We start from the raw sequence: 13,725 nt of genomic DNA, 5'->3' as shown, positions 1-13,725 counted from the left end.
TTCTGGAGCTACGTTGAGCTTCTGCACCTGCTCCCCGCATCCCTTCCCTCTCTCTCCCTTACCCTCCTGCAGGCCTGGGAGCAAGGCCCCAAGGGGCTCTGTGTTCCCCCTGCTCTTGGGGAAGCCAAGAGCCGGCATCCTATGGAGACCTGAGCAGCAGCAGGGGGCAGCCTGGTCACTGTCTGCTTTGGCCAGCGGGGGCCCCCCAGAGCCCCCACAGCGCCTCTGGCTCTGGCAGCTCCCTGGGAAAGAAGAAAGCAGCATCTTACATGTGTGGCATATTCTAAAACAAAATAATAACCGGGAGATTTTATAGACTCTGACACGGGGAAGAAGGGAGTGAAAAAAGATGGAACAAAGATGCCATTTTAAAGTTATTGGCTCCTGTTCAGGATTTTACTATTTTCTATGGCAAGGAGCAAGTAAAAAATTCCTCCTATTGATGAGTATTTTTCTACAGTCATTGAAAGCCAAAGGGCTCGGGGCTTCCGACTTCCCCCTTGGGGAACCTGTGAGCCAGTGCCCTGGCTAACTTAGGGGAGGGGTGGCTGGCCAAGGCGGGAGGCTCACAGGCCCCCAGCAAGCGGCTCCGATGGGGAACGGGTGCAAGGGCACACACTGTGTTTTCAGTCCGGATTCTGTGATCTTTCTGCCAAACAGGGGTTTACAAAGCAAAAACCTCCAGAGAATTCTCATACTTTCTGGCTTATTCTCCTGGTGTTCATCTTAACAGGAATCAGCTGTTTGCCTTCTCACTTATACAGCACGTTGCCGAAGAGAATTTAGCATCTGGTCTGGCTATTATTAAAAACAAGAACATCCTGCTCTGTTGGGAGAACAGCACCACTGGCAATAAAAGGACAGAGATCATTTGCATTCAGGATTCCAGAGATGTATTTCAGTTCAATATCTGCTCTCCCTCCTCCCCCGGCGGCTCTCATTTCAAAATTTCCTGATGCATCCATCATTTGCATCGTGGTCTCCTTTTTTTCCCAACCAGAGACACAGAGCGGACTTTTTCCTTCCACTGGGAGGCAGGGATCACTGGAGTTGTTCAAACACCGATCCGCTCCTGCCGTGTGATAAAATTGAACTACCAGAGGAATTTTTTTCTTTTTTTACAACTGCGGAAATGAAAAAGTAAACAAGACTAGGAAGGCATTGGTATTTAGGCTCCAGCTTTTTGTTGTTGTTTTCGCCTTTTTCTTTTTTTAAGCATCAGGCTGGGAGCCTGAAGGAACCATATAATATGAAAAACCCTGGGAGGTTTTATTAGCCAATAAAAAAAAAACAAAAAACTGAGTTCCTATTAACCACTTAACTCCTTGAGAAAGTTCCGCACTTGCCTCCCTCCCGAGATCCTTCGCTCCCTTCCCTCCCATATGCCCACGAGGAGGGGGAAGTGGGCCCATCCACCCTGCCCTACAAAACCTGAGCGCACAGTCTACGTTCCAGAAATTGTGGTGGAGGGTTAGACTCAATGATAATCTCTGTACTTCTCATCTGTGAAACCACTAATAAGATCTTGATAAGGAGTCAAACTTTCTGTGCCCCCAAACCCGCACACAAAAAGGCTCTTCAAGCACAAGGCTAAAAAGGAGAAAGGTCACTGGGACGTTCAAGATTTAAATATGAAATGACTGTCAGGGAAGACAGAGTGGGGCTAAGGTCTTACCGAAAGACCATAACGATGCCACCCAAGGCTCCTCTCTTTGGGGGGGCAGGAAAATGAAGAGGAACTCAGAAACAGAAAGTGAAACTTGCCTGAGCTGTTGCCCGGTCAGAGGTGGACGGAGTTAGAAAAAAAAAAAAAAAAAAATCAATAAATAAATGACCTAATTTGGGAAGGAAATGATGTCAAAGGAGATGTAAATCCTAAAACCGTTGTATTAATTCTCCCACGGTTATGCGTGTCCCGTGGTTTTGCCGTTTGCTTTTTTTGCTTATTTTTAAGGAAGAAATTCACACATTTACACCAGTCCATCACCCAGCTGGAAGTTCCCGGTACTCTGGTCTCTCAAAGCCCCCCGAAGCTCTGCCCCCGTATCCTGGACCTCCTAATTCCACCAAGACTACTGTGTCTTGCTTCCATTTTCCACCTCCCAGCTAACTCTGGCACTTTGGGTGCTCCGGGACAGATGTCTAAGGCCTCGGGAGTACAGGCCACATGACGCCTGGTTGTAATTTTGTGTTCTGGTCTCACCGAACATTGTGCAGGCAAGACTACATCTTGAGGGGCCTGTGTGGAAGAACTTTTGCTTGTCCCCCCAGACTCCCACCTCCTTTCCACCCCCCTTTAGCATTTTGCTGTATGGTCTTGATTTCTTTCCAAGGATGACTGGTGGAGGGTAATTCTTCCCTTTCTATTATTAGCTATGGAATGGGACAGAATGACCTGGGGGGAAGAAAAAAAGGCCATCAAGGGGATGGATGCCTGGGTGTCTCAGTCGTTTGAGCATCCGACTTCTGCTCAGGTCATGATCTCGCGGTCTTTGAGTTCAGGCCCCACGTCAGGCTCTGTGCTGAGAGCTCAGAGCCTGGAGCCTGCTTCGGATTCTGTGTCTCCCTCTCTCTCTGCACCTCCCCTGCTCGCACTCCGTCTCTGTCTCTTTCTCTCTCAAAAATAAACATTAAAAAAAAAAAAAAAGAATAGTTGCCTCTTTACCACTCGTGGAATGAAGGTAGTACTCTTTTGTAGGATTTGCGAGGAAAACAAACACCCGAGACAAATAAATGCCATGTCAAAGAGCACGTGTGTGTGTGTCTATGTGTGCGTGTGTGCGTGTGTGTGTGTGTGTGTGTGTGTGTGTGAGAGAGAGAGAGAGAGAGAGAGAGAGAGCTTCATTGTTCCCTAAATAGCTGCTCAGGCACCCCTTTCCATCCCTCCACCTCCCTTTTCCCTCCCTTTAGACACACACACACACACACACACACACACACACACACACACACCTTAGGGTAGTTCCCTTGGCATCACTAGCAGATTCTTTTCTTTGCTAAATTCCTTACTAATTTCATAGCTTTTTAAAAACTTCACTTCCAAGGCCTCCCAATCAAATACCCACTACCGGGAAGTCACAGAGAGACTTCTCAGGGTGCACAGGAATGGAGGGAGGTTGGGGAGAGCTTCCCTTGCCTTTGCTCAGAGCTCGTAGTTTAGAGCTCGTGATTTATCCAGGTGTTGGTTCCTACCTGGCTTTCCTTGACACCTTCTGCAGGCCTGAGGTGAGAGCCAGCAAAGGAAGAGCGGGGGTGGCTGAAGGAACTGGGGTGAGCCAGTGTGCCCAGCCCTCGTGTGCAGGCCGGCTGTCTCACCACCTGCACATTCCCTGCACCAACCCCCAACAGCTCTGGCATGAAGGCGTCCCTCCCGGCCCCTTCGGGAGTTTGCCCGAGAGCTCCCGGAGAGCCGGCCCGTGCTCACTAAAACCGTGGCAGTCAGTTGAGCTGTCCCCGGGAAAACGTAGAGACTTCACAGGACCATCATCTCATAAGCCTCCTCTTCCTCCCTGTGGAAATGCCCCTAAACCATGGTTTCCTAGAACTGGTCTCTAAAAATGATTCCCAAATAATTGGGACAGGAAAGCCAGCTGACTGGATTGTCCAGTTTGCCTGATAGTCACAGTCGGGGTGTTTGCTTAAATCAGTCAGGCCAGCGCCTCCATCTCGGCTGTGGCTTTTGGCTGTGTCATTATTGTTAACCACCCGTTTCCAGAAGGAAAGAGAAGTCAGCTCGTGAAGATCTGTAGGCCCAGCTCTCACTCACCGATCATGAACGAGGCCTTCCCCTTCTTCCTCCCTTGCCTTTTCAGACTGTTTTCAAATCCCATAAATATAAACATGTGGCTCTTCAACCGCATCTGTAGATAATAACTTCAGGGGGCTTCCTGTTTACATGGCAGTACCCATTTCCCAGCCAAAAAAGCTCTGCAACAGAGAGCTGAGGTGTTTATTGGGCCAGTGTCGGCTGGGATTGAGTTAACAGGAAACACCCACTCTCAAAGCAATGTCTGATGATTAAATATTTGGGGGGCAGGGGGCACAAGGGGTCAGACCCACTGGAGAAACGTCTTTCCTTCCTCCGCCTGTCATTTCCAGTGAGAACAGAAGCAGCCATGACAAACATGGCCAAGCAGTCCAGGCCTAACAAAGTCCCACAGCTGTGCTATGCCCTGGCTACAGAGCCCGGAACGTGAGGAGGAGGGAAGAAGTGCAGCGGGAAAGCCAGGAGCCCCCCTCACGACACAGCCAAACCTCAGGGTGCCATCAGGTGAAGGGATGGAAAGGGTTGGTACACATCCATCTCTGGGAAGCCCCGCCGTCTTCTGCCTGGCTAGCCTGTTTTAATGAGCAATGTATTCTCACACCAGTTCTGTCAAGAAAGCCCGACCTAAGAATTTAAAGAGAGCCTCTAGCCCACTGGTTCTCAATGGGGGGGTACGTTTTCCTCCCAGGGAACATTCCGGAGACGTTTTTCATTGTCATGACTGGGGCAGTGCTCTTGGCATCTAGTGGGTAGAAGCCAGAGATGCTAAATATCCTACAATGCACAGGACAGCCCCCCTACACACACACACACACACACACACACACACACACACACATACCCCAAAGAATTATCCAGCCTGAAATGTCAATAGTGCCAAAATCTGGCCCAGTGCTTCTCCATAAACCAAAAAACTGAGACCCAGAGGAATAAAGCGATTTGCCCTAAACCATGCTGCTGGACAAAGCCACAGACCGTGCGAAAGCCATTGTGCCCACCTGTCATGCAAGGCCTTTTAAAACGACACAGATGTCTGATTTAAAAGGATAACTAAGTATACAGCTTCAAAGAGTTGCAAACAAGTTTCCCAGCCTAGGTGTCACCCGAGTGCTTTCAGGATGTCTCCTAGTCTTAGAAATTAGCTGTTTCCAAGATTTCTCAGAAAACAATGTCAAACAGGTAAGAATGAGCAGATCTCAAAGGAGGCCTCTCTACCTCTTAGCATCATGTGGGCCACCGGCCAGGGCCTGACCATCTCTGCACCACGGTTTATAGTCCTTCTTTTAGAACTGTGGTAAGCCAAGGCGGACAGACAGCACAGGACATAAAGAAAGCCACCACTCTACCCCAGGCCCTCAACCTTATCGAAGGGGAGGGACTTACCAAAAATATACTATGGCCCATAAAAAAAAAACAAAAAAACTCCAAACTATAGTTATGCTTGCTAGTAGAATTTTTCTGAGGCTAGAGCTCTCCAGGCCAAGGTCCATTTTTACTTACCCTTGAGGTTTGATTGACTTTCTGTTTTAAGAACCCAAGAGAGACGTGGGAAGGAAAACAGACTACCGGCTATGGCCAGGCTGCCTGAGATCTGACCACAGCCAAGGGTTCACTTGTGGGCCCTTGTTCATGTGCCCAGAGATTAGAACCACAGGGACCATCGAGACAGCTGTCTTTGTATCTGGACTGGTCCCGTAGATAGAAGAAGGGGCTTTACCAAAGGATGGGGTGAGCGCTCCTTCCTTCAGACACAGGCGGATAGGGAAGTGAGTTCACTGCTAGATCCTTCACCCACACCCCTGTAGGAGTAGGACAAAAGAAGAAGGTAGCGCTCACGGAGATTTTTCAACCTCTCACCAGTAACATAGACCTCTGTTCTCATCCGGCCCTGGCAAGTCCCACGGCCAAAAAGTGCCCAGGTGTAGGCAGGAGTAGGCGTTAGACTAGAGAATGGAGCCGCGGCTGAGAAAAGACCCAATGTACACACATAACAAAACCAAAAAAGCCATTTTATTGAAAATTAAATTCAAACTTCAAATTAATATTACAATCATGAGAAAAAAATGCCAAATAATTCCATTTACAGTTGCAACATACAATACAAATAGTCCCTTTGAAGTTGAAAGTAAACTCATCCACAATCATGGCCTGTGGGACAAACCAGAATTTGTACAATATGTGCAGGGAAAGCAGATCTTGGGCAACAGCAATTGGAAAAAAATAAAAATGAGAAGCTTGTATTTACACAAAATGCTACAAACATTTTTGTTCCACAGAAATCTAAGAACGGTAAAGCATATCCAAAAAGAAAAAATGGAATTTTATTCAGAATACCTAAGAAATTACTGTAACTTATGGTTTTGGCTGATATATTTCAAAGTACTGCATCAAAAGCAAACAGTTATTTGTAAACATGAAGTAAACAAACATCTAAAAAATTCTCACACAGAAAATATTTTTTAAATGCATTCCTTTTTTAAGAACAACAAATTCAAGGTTTGGAAGAGTCGCTTTTATTTTATTGGTTATTGTTCTTTCGAATATCCTAGAAATAACTCCTGTTCTCGCTCATGCTCTGTGTTTCCATGCATTAACCTAGACTCTGAGTCCGTTCCTTTCCTGGGAATGGAGGGAACTCTAAGCCAGCACACACATCTCGTCCCCTCTGAGTTTGCAACGGATGGTCCCTGACGGTGTGGATTTCTCAGCTTCCTTTTAAAAGGCCCCGGTGGGGCGACACTGTCTACAGAGTAACCCACAGCTCATCTGTTGCGTCTCTCTCGGTTCCAGGCTGGAGGTCACTTCCCTCATCCAAAACCAACGCTGTGGTACTTGTTCGGGGGCCCTGGCAGAGGTTACAATTTGTGAGACAACTCAAACAGATCAACGTGTCTGTGTTGGCCACGCTGTAAACTCCAGCAACGTTGGTGCTACAAAGAACCATGCTCCTTTAACCTGAAGGAAATACAGAGCGTTGGCTACTACATGGCTTCATGGTAGGAGCAGTAGTAAGGCTTTGCTTTGGTCTTCAAATCACAGATCATACACATGACCCAGTGCAAATTAAGGGTTCAGTTAAAAAAAAAAAAAAAAAAAAAGGAAACGAAAAAGAAAAATTTAACCCCCAGGCTTTGACAAAGGGCAGAATTTGATCTAAGAAATGTGACTTACCCCTTTGGAGTGGTTGGAGGGAGGGGACAAGTGCTTGAATTTTTCCCAAGGAAAAAAAAAAAAAAAAAAAAAAACTTTTAAAGTGTTTCTGGGTTGCTGCCTGCAGCCACTCTAATAACATTTCAACACAAAAGCATCCCTAAAGTCACTTAGTATGTGTACTGTAAACTTAAAAAAGCCCTTTTAACATTAAAAAATAATGTACAAATATAGTACCTTTTTTTTTTTTATTATTAAATAGGGTACAGCTGGCACCGGCGGTAACATTTTTAGGTCAATTAATTAAAATTGAAATGTGTAACCAGACACTGGCTTTTTTAAGTGCTGCTGAAACACACACACATATTTTACACTTACAAATAAATGGACAGTGTCGTGCTTCAAGCTACCACACACAAACAATAAATAGTATCAGCTACTACTGCCATCTTAGTTAAGAGAAAAGTGGCTTATTTATCTAAGCATACTTGGTATACGACCTTTAGAAGGCAACCAGTTTCGTTTTGCTTTGTTTTGTTTTGCCCTCGGGTTTTGGTTGGGAGGAGTCGGGGCGATTGCAAGGGAGGCGCCCAGCGAGAAGCACGGGGGCCCCCCACGCTGCCCTGCGAGGCCTGGCGGCCAGCGAAGCGGGCTTGCGGCAGGACGACAGAGCAGGGGTCTCTAGGCGCTGGAGGCAAATCTCTACGAAGTTCTGTTCAGAGGGGCACCGAATTGAAAGGAAGGGGCCCGGACCTGTGGGAGCCCAGGCAGGGATTTGCCCGGTGGTGTCGTCGAATGATCCTGGCTTGGATTAAGGATTCCCGCTTGAGAATCTGCCAGGAGCGGTCAAAGTGCATCTTACGGGAGGGCTTCCGCTCAGATTCATACACAGTAGTAAGATCCCAAACTACACATGACCTTGCCTTCCCTTGACGCAAAAGGGTTGGCTACGGCTCCCCACAGGCCAGGTGTTCTCTCAGGTCAGCTACCTGCTGGAACTTGCCTGCTACTTCAGATGACCCGCTCCCCCGTAAGACAATGACAGAATCTGCTCCTTTAAGGGCAGAGTCCGTGGAGAGCTGCCGGCGGGGCCTCGGGGAGGGCAGGCCTGGGTTCTCCTGACTTTCTGTTTGGCAAGGCCGGTGGGTTAAGAATCCCCGGGACAATTTGGCTTTTCCTGTACTAAGTGCATCCTGATGGACCCTTCAGCCACAAGGGCGGCCGCCTGCTACGTCTTCCCTGGGAAGCCTGGCGATTTAGAGTTTTGCTTTAACTATGAAACGGCAGAACGTTTTTCTGCAGTTCCACGATTCACTTGTGCTTGTCTTTTTAGTATGACAAGAGTCATTGTTATTTGAAAGAAATTAGGAACCCACATCACTCCAGCATTTCATGCTAATAAAGGGCAACAATAAGAGATAAAGGGCTAAGAGTTGGTTTTTAAATCCCCAATTATTGCTTTAAAAGGCAAAGCTGTGTTAGAGGCGATCAAAGATCTGAAAGAACGAGACATAACATTTCCTTCATACGTCACAAAAACAAGCTACATCTAAAATATTTGGAGATGGACGTATTTTTGAAAATCACATTGTGCCTGAACTGAAACTGCTTAGCAATATTTCAGATATGGCTCTAGCCCACTGAAGAAATTTGTTATTTAATAAAGAGCACTTTTAGAGACCGAAGTCAACACATCAGTACACTAAGAAATGTTTCAAGGGTCCAAATGTCATTAAATAATTATAAATATATCTTTAAAGTTATATGACCATTCACGTTAGCAAGTTACCTCAGATTTTACACATATTCATAATTTAAAAAAAAAAAAAGAAAACAACACACAGCCAAACACAAACACTATCTATACCATTATGGCTATAATAAGGTATTGCCATTTTCAGTTTTGCATAAAAGGAGAAAGGAGAAGGAGGGTAAGGATCGAAGGATGGGATTTCTTTTTGGTTAAATGGGAAAAGGAAACAAAAAAAGTACAAAAAAGTAAAATAAAATCATCTATCCTGATCAGTATTTTTGGAGTCACTTTCTTAAAAGTAGGAACACAACAACAACAACAACAACAACAAAACTGAACCAAACAGATCGTACGAGAACTTGCGGCAAGTCTGAGAGCAGTTTGGAACAGTTACTCTGAATGGATCGCACTATGCGGGAAGCGTCCATTCTACCTCTTTGCCCTCTGCGTGCACCTCGACTGGCTTTGTAAGCTGGTCTGCAGAGGGCACTGGTCCATACACAGCTGCAACCGTGAGGGTGTGCGGTATCAAAGCACAGAGAGGAAGCGGCTTTGCTCTTCTTCCTCCTGAACCTGGAGTCCACCTCTCTGAATTGGCATAGGAACGGGTTATTTACGATAACAGGCCAAACGACAACACAACAAAAATACCTTTTTCCTTTGTGAAAGTACGTCTTACATAGAAAACCATCTGAAACCTGAATACGATTGTCTCTCTTGGGCCTTCTGCTTCTCAGTGTCTACCCTCTCATGGTTGCAAGATCATGACTGAGTGGGTGAATGAAAAATCTTCTAAAAAATAGGCACTTTGTAGATAGCTAATTGATATACATATATATGCGCTCTCTCTATATATGTATATATCGATACATTTGGGATGCGGCTCCCAGACACCGCTGGGCCACTGCTGAGGAATTTCAATATGGCCGCCAAACAGATTCATCCATTCTGCCACTAGAATTCAAAACAGTTGGGGAACTGCTGTGGCTTCCATCAGCGTCAACACCATCATTCTGGGTGGGCAAATTTGGGTTTAATAGCGTGCTGCCATTCGAGGTGGTGGTGCATGGCGGAAGCATTCTGGAAGGAGACCGATCTCCCCCCGGCACCATGGGGAACTGATAGGATCCTGACGAAGTGCCATAGTAGAGATATGGAGTGCTGCTGGTCTGGAAGGGTCCACTCTGGCTTTGGGAAGAGCCGGGGTAGGGTGGTGGCAGGTAGGTGTGGTAGTGGGTGGTGGCGGACATACCGAGGGACATGCCTGAGGTGACTGGCGGGGTGTAAGTAAAGGTGGCTGGATAGTGCATTCGTGGGTTGGAGAACCGGCTCTCAGTGAGGGATGAAATGCTTGGGAACTGCCTGGGGTCTGAAAAAGGGCCCAGTTCTGAAGCACCTAAAAATTATAACAGAAGATGGGGGGGGAAAAAAGTCTGTAAATATCAATTAAAATAAAGAGAGAATTGTTACAAGAAAAAAAAAAAACAAAAGCAAAAACAAAAAACAAGAAACTTTAGCCTCCCAAAAAGGAACAGCAAAGCCACAAACAGACCTTCAAATGCACCGGTCACTAGACAGTCTTTTTTTTTTTTTTTTCCACTTTACCGTCTTAGCGGTACGTATCCTTAAGTTCTTCACCCCCTTGAAAAAAGCCCAAATGTGTGCTAGGTCTTATGTGTAAACCAACCCAACACCGCTCATTACAGATTCACTCCTCAGACTTTAAGACTGAATCCTCATTGGTTTTTTTTTTTTTTTTTCTCTTTTCGTTTCTCATTGCACCTCAGATATTTGAAAGTGACATTTTTACTAAGTCACTCAACCTAATTTTATTTTCTCAACCCAATATAAAGAAACCCCAAAGTGATCAGTTTTGTTACTGGTACTCTTGGCAAGGCCCCTTCATCAATGAAGGAACTTCAAAAAGATACCTTAACATGTTCCTATTACTTCTTTTCCATTTTTAAAATAATGTATAATCTTGTTTTATTCTTCATCTTAGTAACAGATTTCAAAAAAAAAAAAAAAAAAATCAAACCGGACTGAAATCAAGCCAGATCTCCACGTGTTCTGGAACTATCTTACTTTTCTGGGGGCACATGAGGAGAGTCTAACCCTTAGAAATTCTCCCTAGGGTCATACACTAAATAAGTGGGTTTTAAAAGTGAGGGTGGGGGGAAGGCTTATAGTACCTAGGAATCAATGCATTTCGTGTCTCAAAGGGAGACCCAGGACCTCATTTAGGCCAGCGGCCAACCGTAGCTTTCATGAGACGCTCTGCGCCCAGGGGAGAGGGGTAAGAGGGCGCCTCAACACCCATTCACCAGGGCCCTGTGCCACATCCTAAGGAATCAGCTTCAGGCTAATTCCAAGTGGTACCTGGAGGCAAAGCTGGCTTTGCCCTGAAATGGAAAGTCCTTTAACTTCTAAAGCTAACAGTGTGCCTCCTTAATAGGTATTTCTGGTGCTTAAACTCATAAAACCATAGCCATAAACCACTTCATGTAGAAATCAGTTTTCTGATATGCCTAAAAATTTAGTTGTGATCTTCAGCGACTGGGTTACAATTTTCTAAAACTGACAGAATTATGACAAGACCTTCTATAATACTGGTGTTCTCAAGACTGTGTCGCATCTAAAATCTTCCAATTCTCTGCATCTCACGTGTTTGCTTTTCTATAGTTTTGATCCATAAGGGAAAGCACTTAGGACTTCTTCAAGGCCTTAGTCAGGAGGTACTTCTTCAGCCCCATTTTTATTTAGCCCTTGTTCTTGGATACTCCAGTATTTATTCAAGGCATAATCCTGATACTTTTCTTTAAAGGTGCCGATTGAGAGTTTTGATTTTTGTCAAAATGCACACCGCCTGTGATCTCCCTAAGTGCCATGATGTGCGTTTGTAATCCAAAGTGACTATTTAAAAGCAATATAGAGTTAACAAAAGTTTTTCTCGAACATTGGACAGTACCAATCAGACAGCCCCGCCCAGCCCAGCCCCCGCAATTGTTAAAAGTCTCACCTGCCTGGCTCTTCTTACTGAGAGTGGAAGGCCAGAGGCAGAAGTCAGAAGTGGCAGTGTCATCATCTGTAAAATGAGGGGGATGAGCTCTAAGTTCCCTTCCAGCTCTAAGGGTTCTAGCACCTTGAACTCCAAGACAGCAGGAGAAGCAAAGCCGAGGGGGAGGGGGAGGGGGGAGGCAGAGAAGTTCCCACCCCTCTTCAGTGCTTTCCCGGATTCCCCAGGCCCATAAGCAGAGGGTAAGAAGCTAGTGAGCGGCGTCTAATACCAGAAGCGAACACTTTCAAGATGACGAACCAAAACTAACGCAGTCTGGGCGGCTGCTCTCTGCTTTTCATAAATTCTTCCATCTTCGACAGGCCCCTGCCTAACCCTCCCAAATACAAAATCCTCGCCGGCTCAAATGTTAAAACGTGGAAGTAGTGATTATGACAGAGGCTCAAAAGGGAGCAGATGAGATTTAAGGTGCCCCCCCCAACCCCCGCTCCGTGCTTATGCAGTCTGCCTTGGGAGACACAGGCGCTACGTGGAGGCCACAGAGGTTCCTTGGCCAGCCTTTTCACTGCACAGCATCTGGTGAGCTGGGGCTGGCGGAGCTAACAGTAATAGGCAAGCCACTTCTGTACAGATTACATTCAATGCTCGGATCATGTGAGAGAAACCAGAATAATGTGAACAATTTCAAACAGAAAGAAGCCCCACTTAAAACATCAACGCCTGCCCCCCCTGCCCCACAGAAGCACAGAGCTCACACAGATAGGCTTGTCAGTGTAAAAAAAAAAAAAATACTTCTCGTGGGTATTTGTACTTAAAATATGCTGTAGTCATAATTAAAATTCCATGTGGTTTCCCTTATTTTGATGCAGAAGCCTCATTAAAACCCCCGATGTGGGGCCCTGCCAGTAAACTCCAATATGGTTTTGAATTTATTCCTCCACCCCCTCACCTTCTCTGTTTTACCTGATGCATTCTGCTGATGTTTTTATTACCCGTCATATGCCAGGATCACTGTACCTTTTTGGTTTATAGATGCCAGCTAATGGAAATTGACATTCATTTTTCAATTATTGAGCTCTGGCTGTGGTTTATAGAAAACAATGCAACAAATTTCTGCTAGGTTTACAGAATTTTGACCAATCACTTCTAGTCATTTGAGACTGTAATGTCTTGAAGATTAACTCCTTCTGGGCAAAGCGAGCTAATGTGGACTTTAAAGGGATTATACAGTCATTTTTACAACTTACAAAACGTAGAATTTTCTGGAATTGCCTTACTCAGTTCGTGCTACCAAGAAATGTTTCTGAAACACCCTGCAATGTGTTCTGTATGAAGAAATATTAACAACTCCATACAGTCTCACATGAGATCCCTTATATAATAGTCTATGGTGAGGAGAAGGAAAAAATTCTAAACTTAAAAGGAAAAAAATAAAATAAAGCCCTCCCTAATCTTCAGTTTATAATAATTGGTGCAGAAGTAAACGATATAATTAAACTTTCTTTCATTGAACAGGGTAGTAGTATCTGTTTTTAATCTCTGTTTTGCATATGAACTTGGGTATTCTTTTAGACAGCCTTCTTGACATTGTGTACTAAACTACACATACCTGTGTAACTAGCCACATTACAACTACAAACTTACAAAAGATATGGAGTAGAATACAACACTTGGGTGAATTTCTAGGGAGACAAACAAAAGTGACTTCAACAAAATTTTGCACTTACAAAGATTTAGGTCATGTCCTCCAGATTCTCTATAGTACCCATTTACTCTCCTTTGCCGGTTGGGGCACTCTGATGGAAAGGCCCAAATCCCTCATTTACTGCTAAGATAATCCACTCTAATCTTACCCATTAACAAGCAGGGAAGCTGAGATCCAGAGAAGGGGAGCCACGTACATGACGAAATCACGCTGCTTGAGAGATACAGAGCCATGACTTCTGACCTCTTTGTGATCTTAGTTACCCTTAAGGAATCTGGTTGACACCATCATAGGTACATATGTATCCTGCCTTAGAAATCTAACTTTGCCTTTTT

The 13,725-nt window shown here is 45.2% G+C and overlaps 1 protein-coding gene across 5 annotated transcripts in view; it reads right to left on the bottom strand.

The window, feature by feature from the left end:
* Positions 1-13,725, bottom strand: part of RUNX2 (RUNX family transcription factor 2) — a 259,424-nt gene that overhangs the window by 30,662 nt on the left and 215,037 nt on the right. For 3 of the 5 annotated variants that reach the window (XM_042938943.1, XM_042938946.1, XM_042938944.1), the window contains 2 exons: positions 11,689-11,754; positions 5,357-10,065 (listed from right to left, as the gene is read on the bottom strand). The exons of 1 other annotated variant lie outside the window; for it this stretch is intronic. In XM_042938943.1, coding sequence (XP_042794877.1) covers positions 9,587-10,065; positions 11,689-11,754 — 545 coding nt within the window. In that variant the 3' untranslated portion in view covers positions 5,357-9,586. Of the gene's footprint in view, positions 1-5,356; positions 10,066-11,688; positions 11,755-13,725 lie in introns of those variants that run through there. One more of the 5 variants, XM_042938945.1, reaches the window with a different exon arrangement.

This window comes from Panthera leo, chromosome B2, assembly GCF_018350215.1.
Source record: "Panthera leo isolate Ple1 chromosome B2, P.leo_Ple1_pat1.1, whole genome shotgun sequence".
In the NCBI taxonomy this organism is placed as follows: domain Eukaryota; kingdom Metazoa; phylum Chordata; class Mammalia; order Carnivora; family Felidae; genus Panthera; species Panthera leo.
Note: the sequence above shows the minus strand (reverse complement) of the source record. Positions and strands in the feature narration are given on the sequence as shown.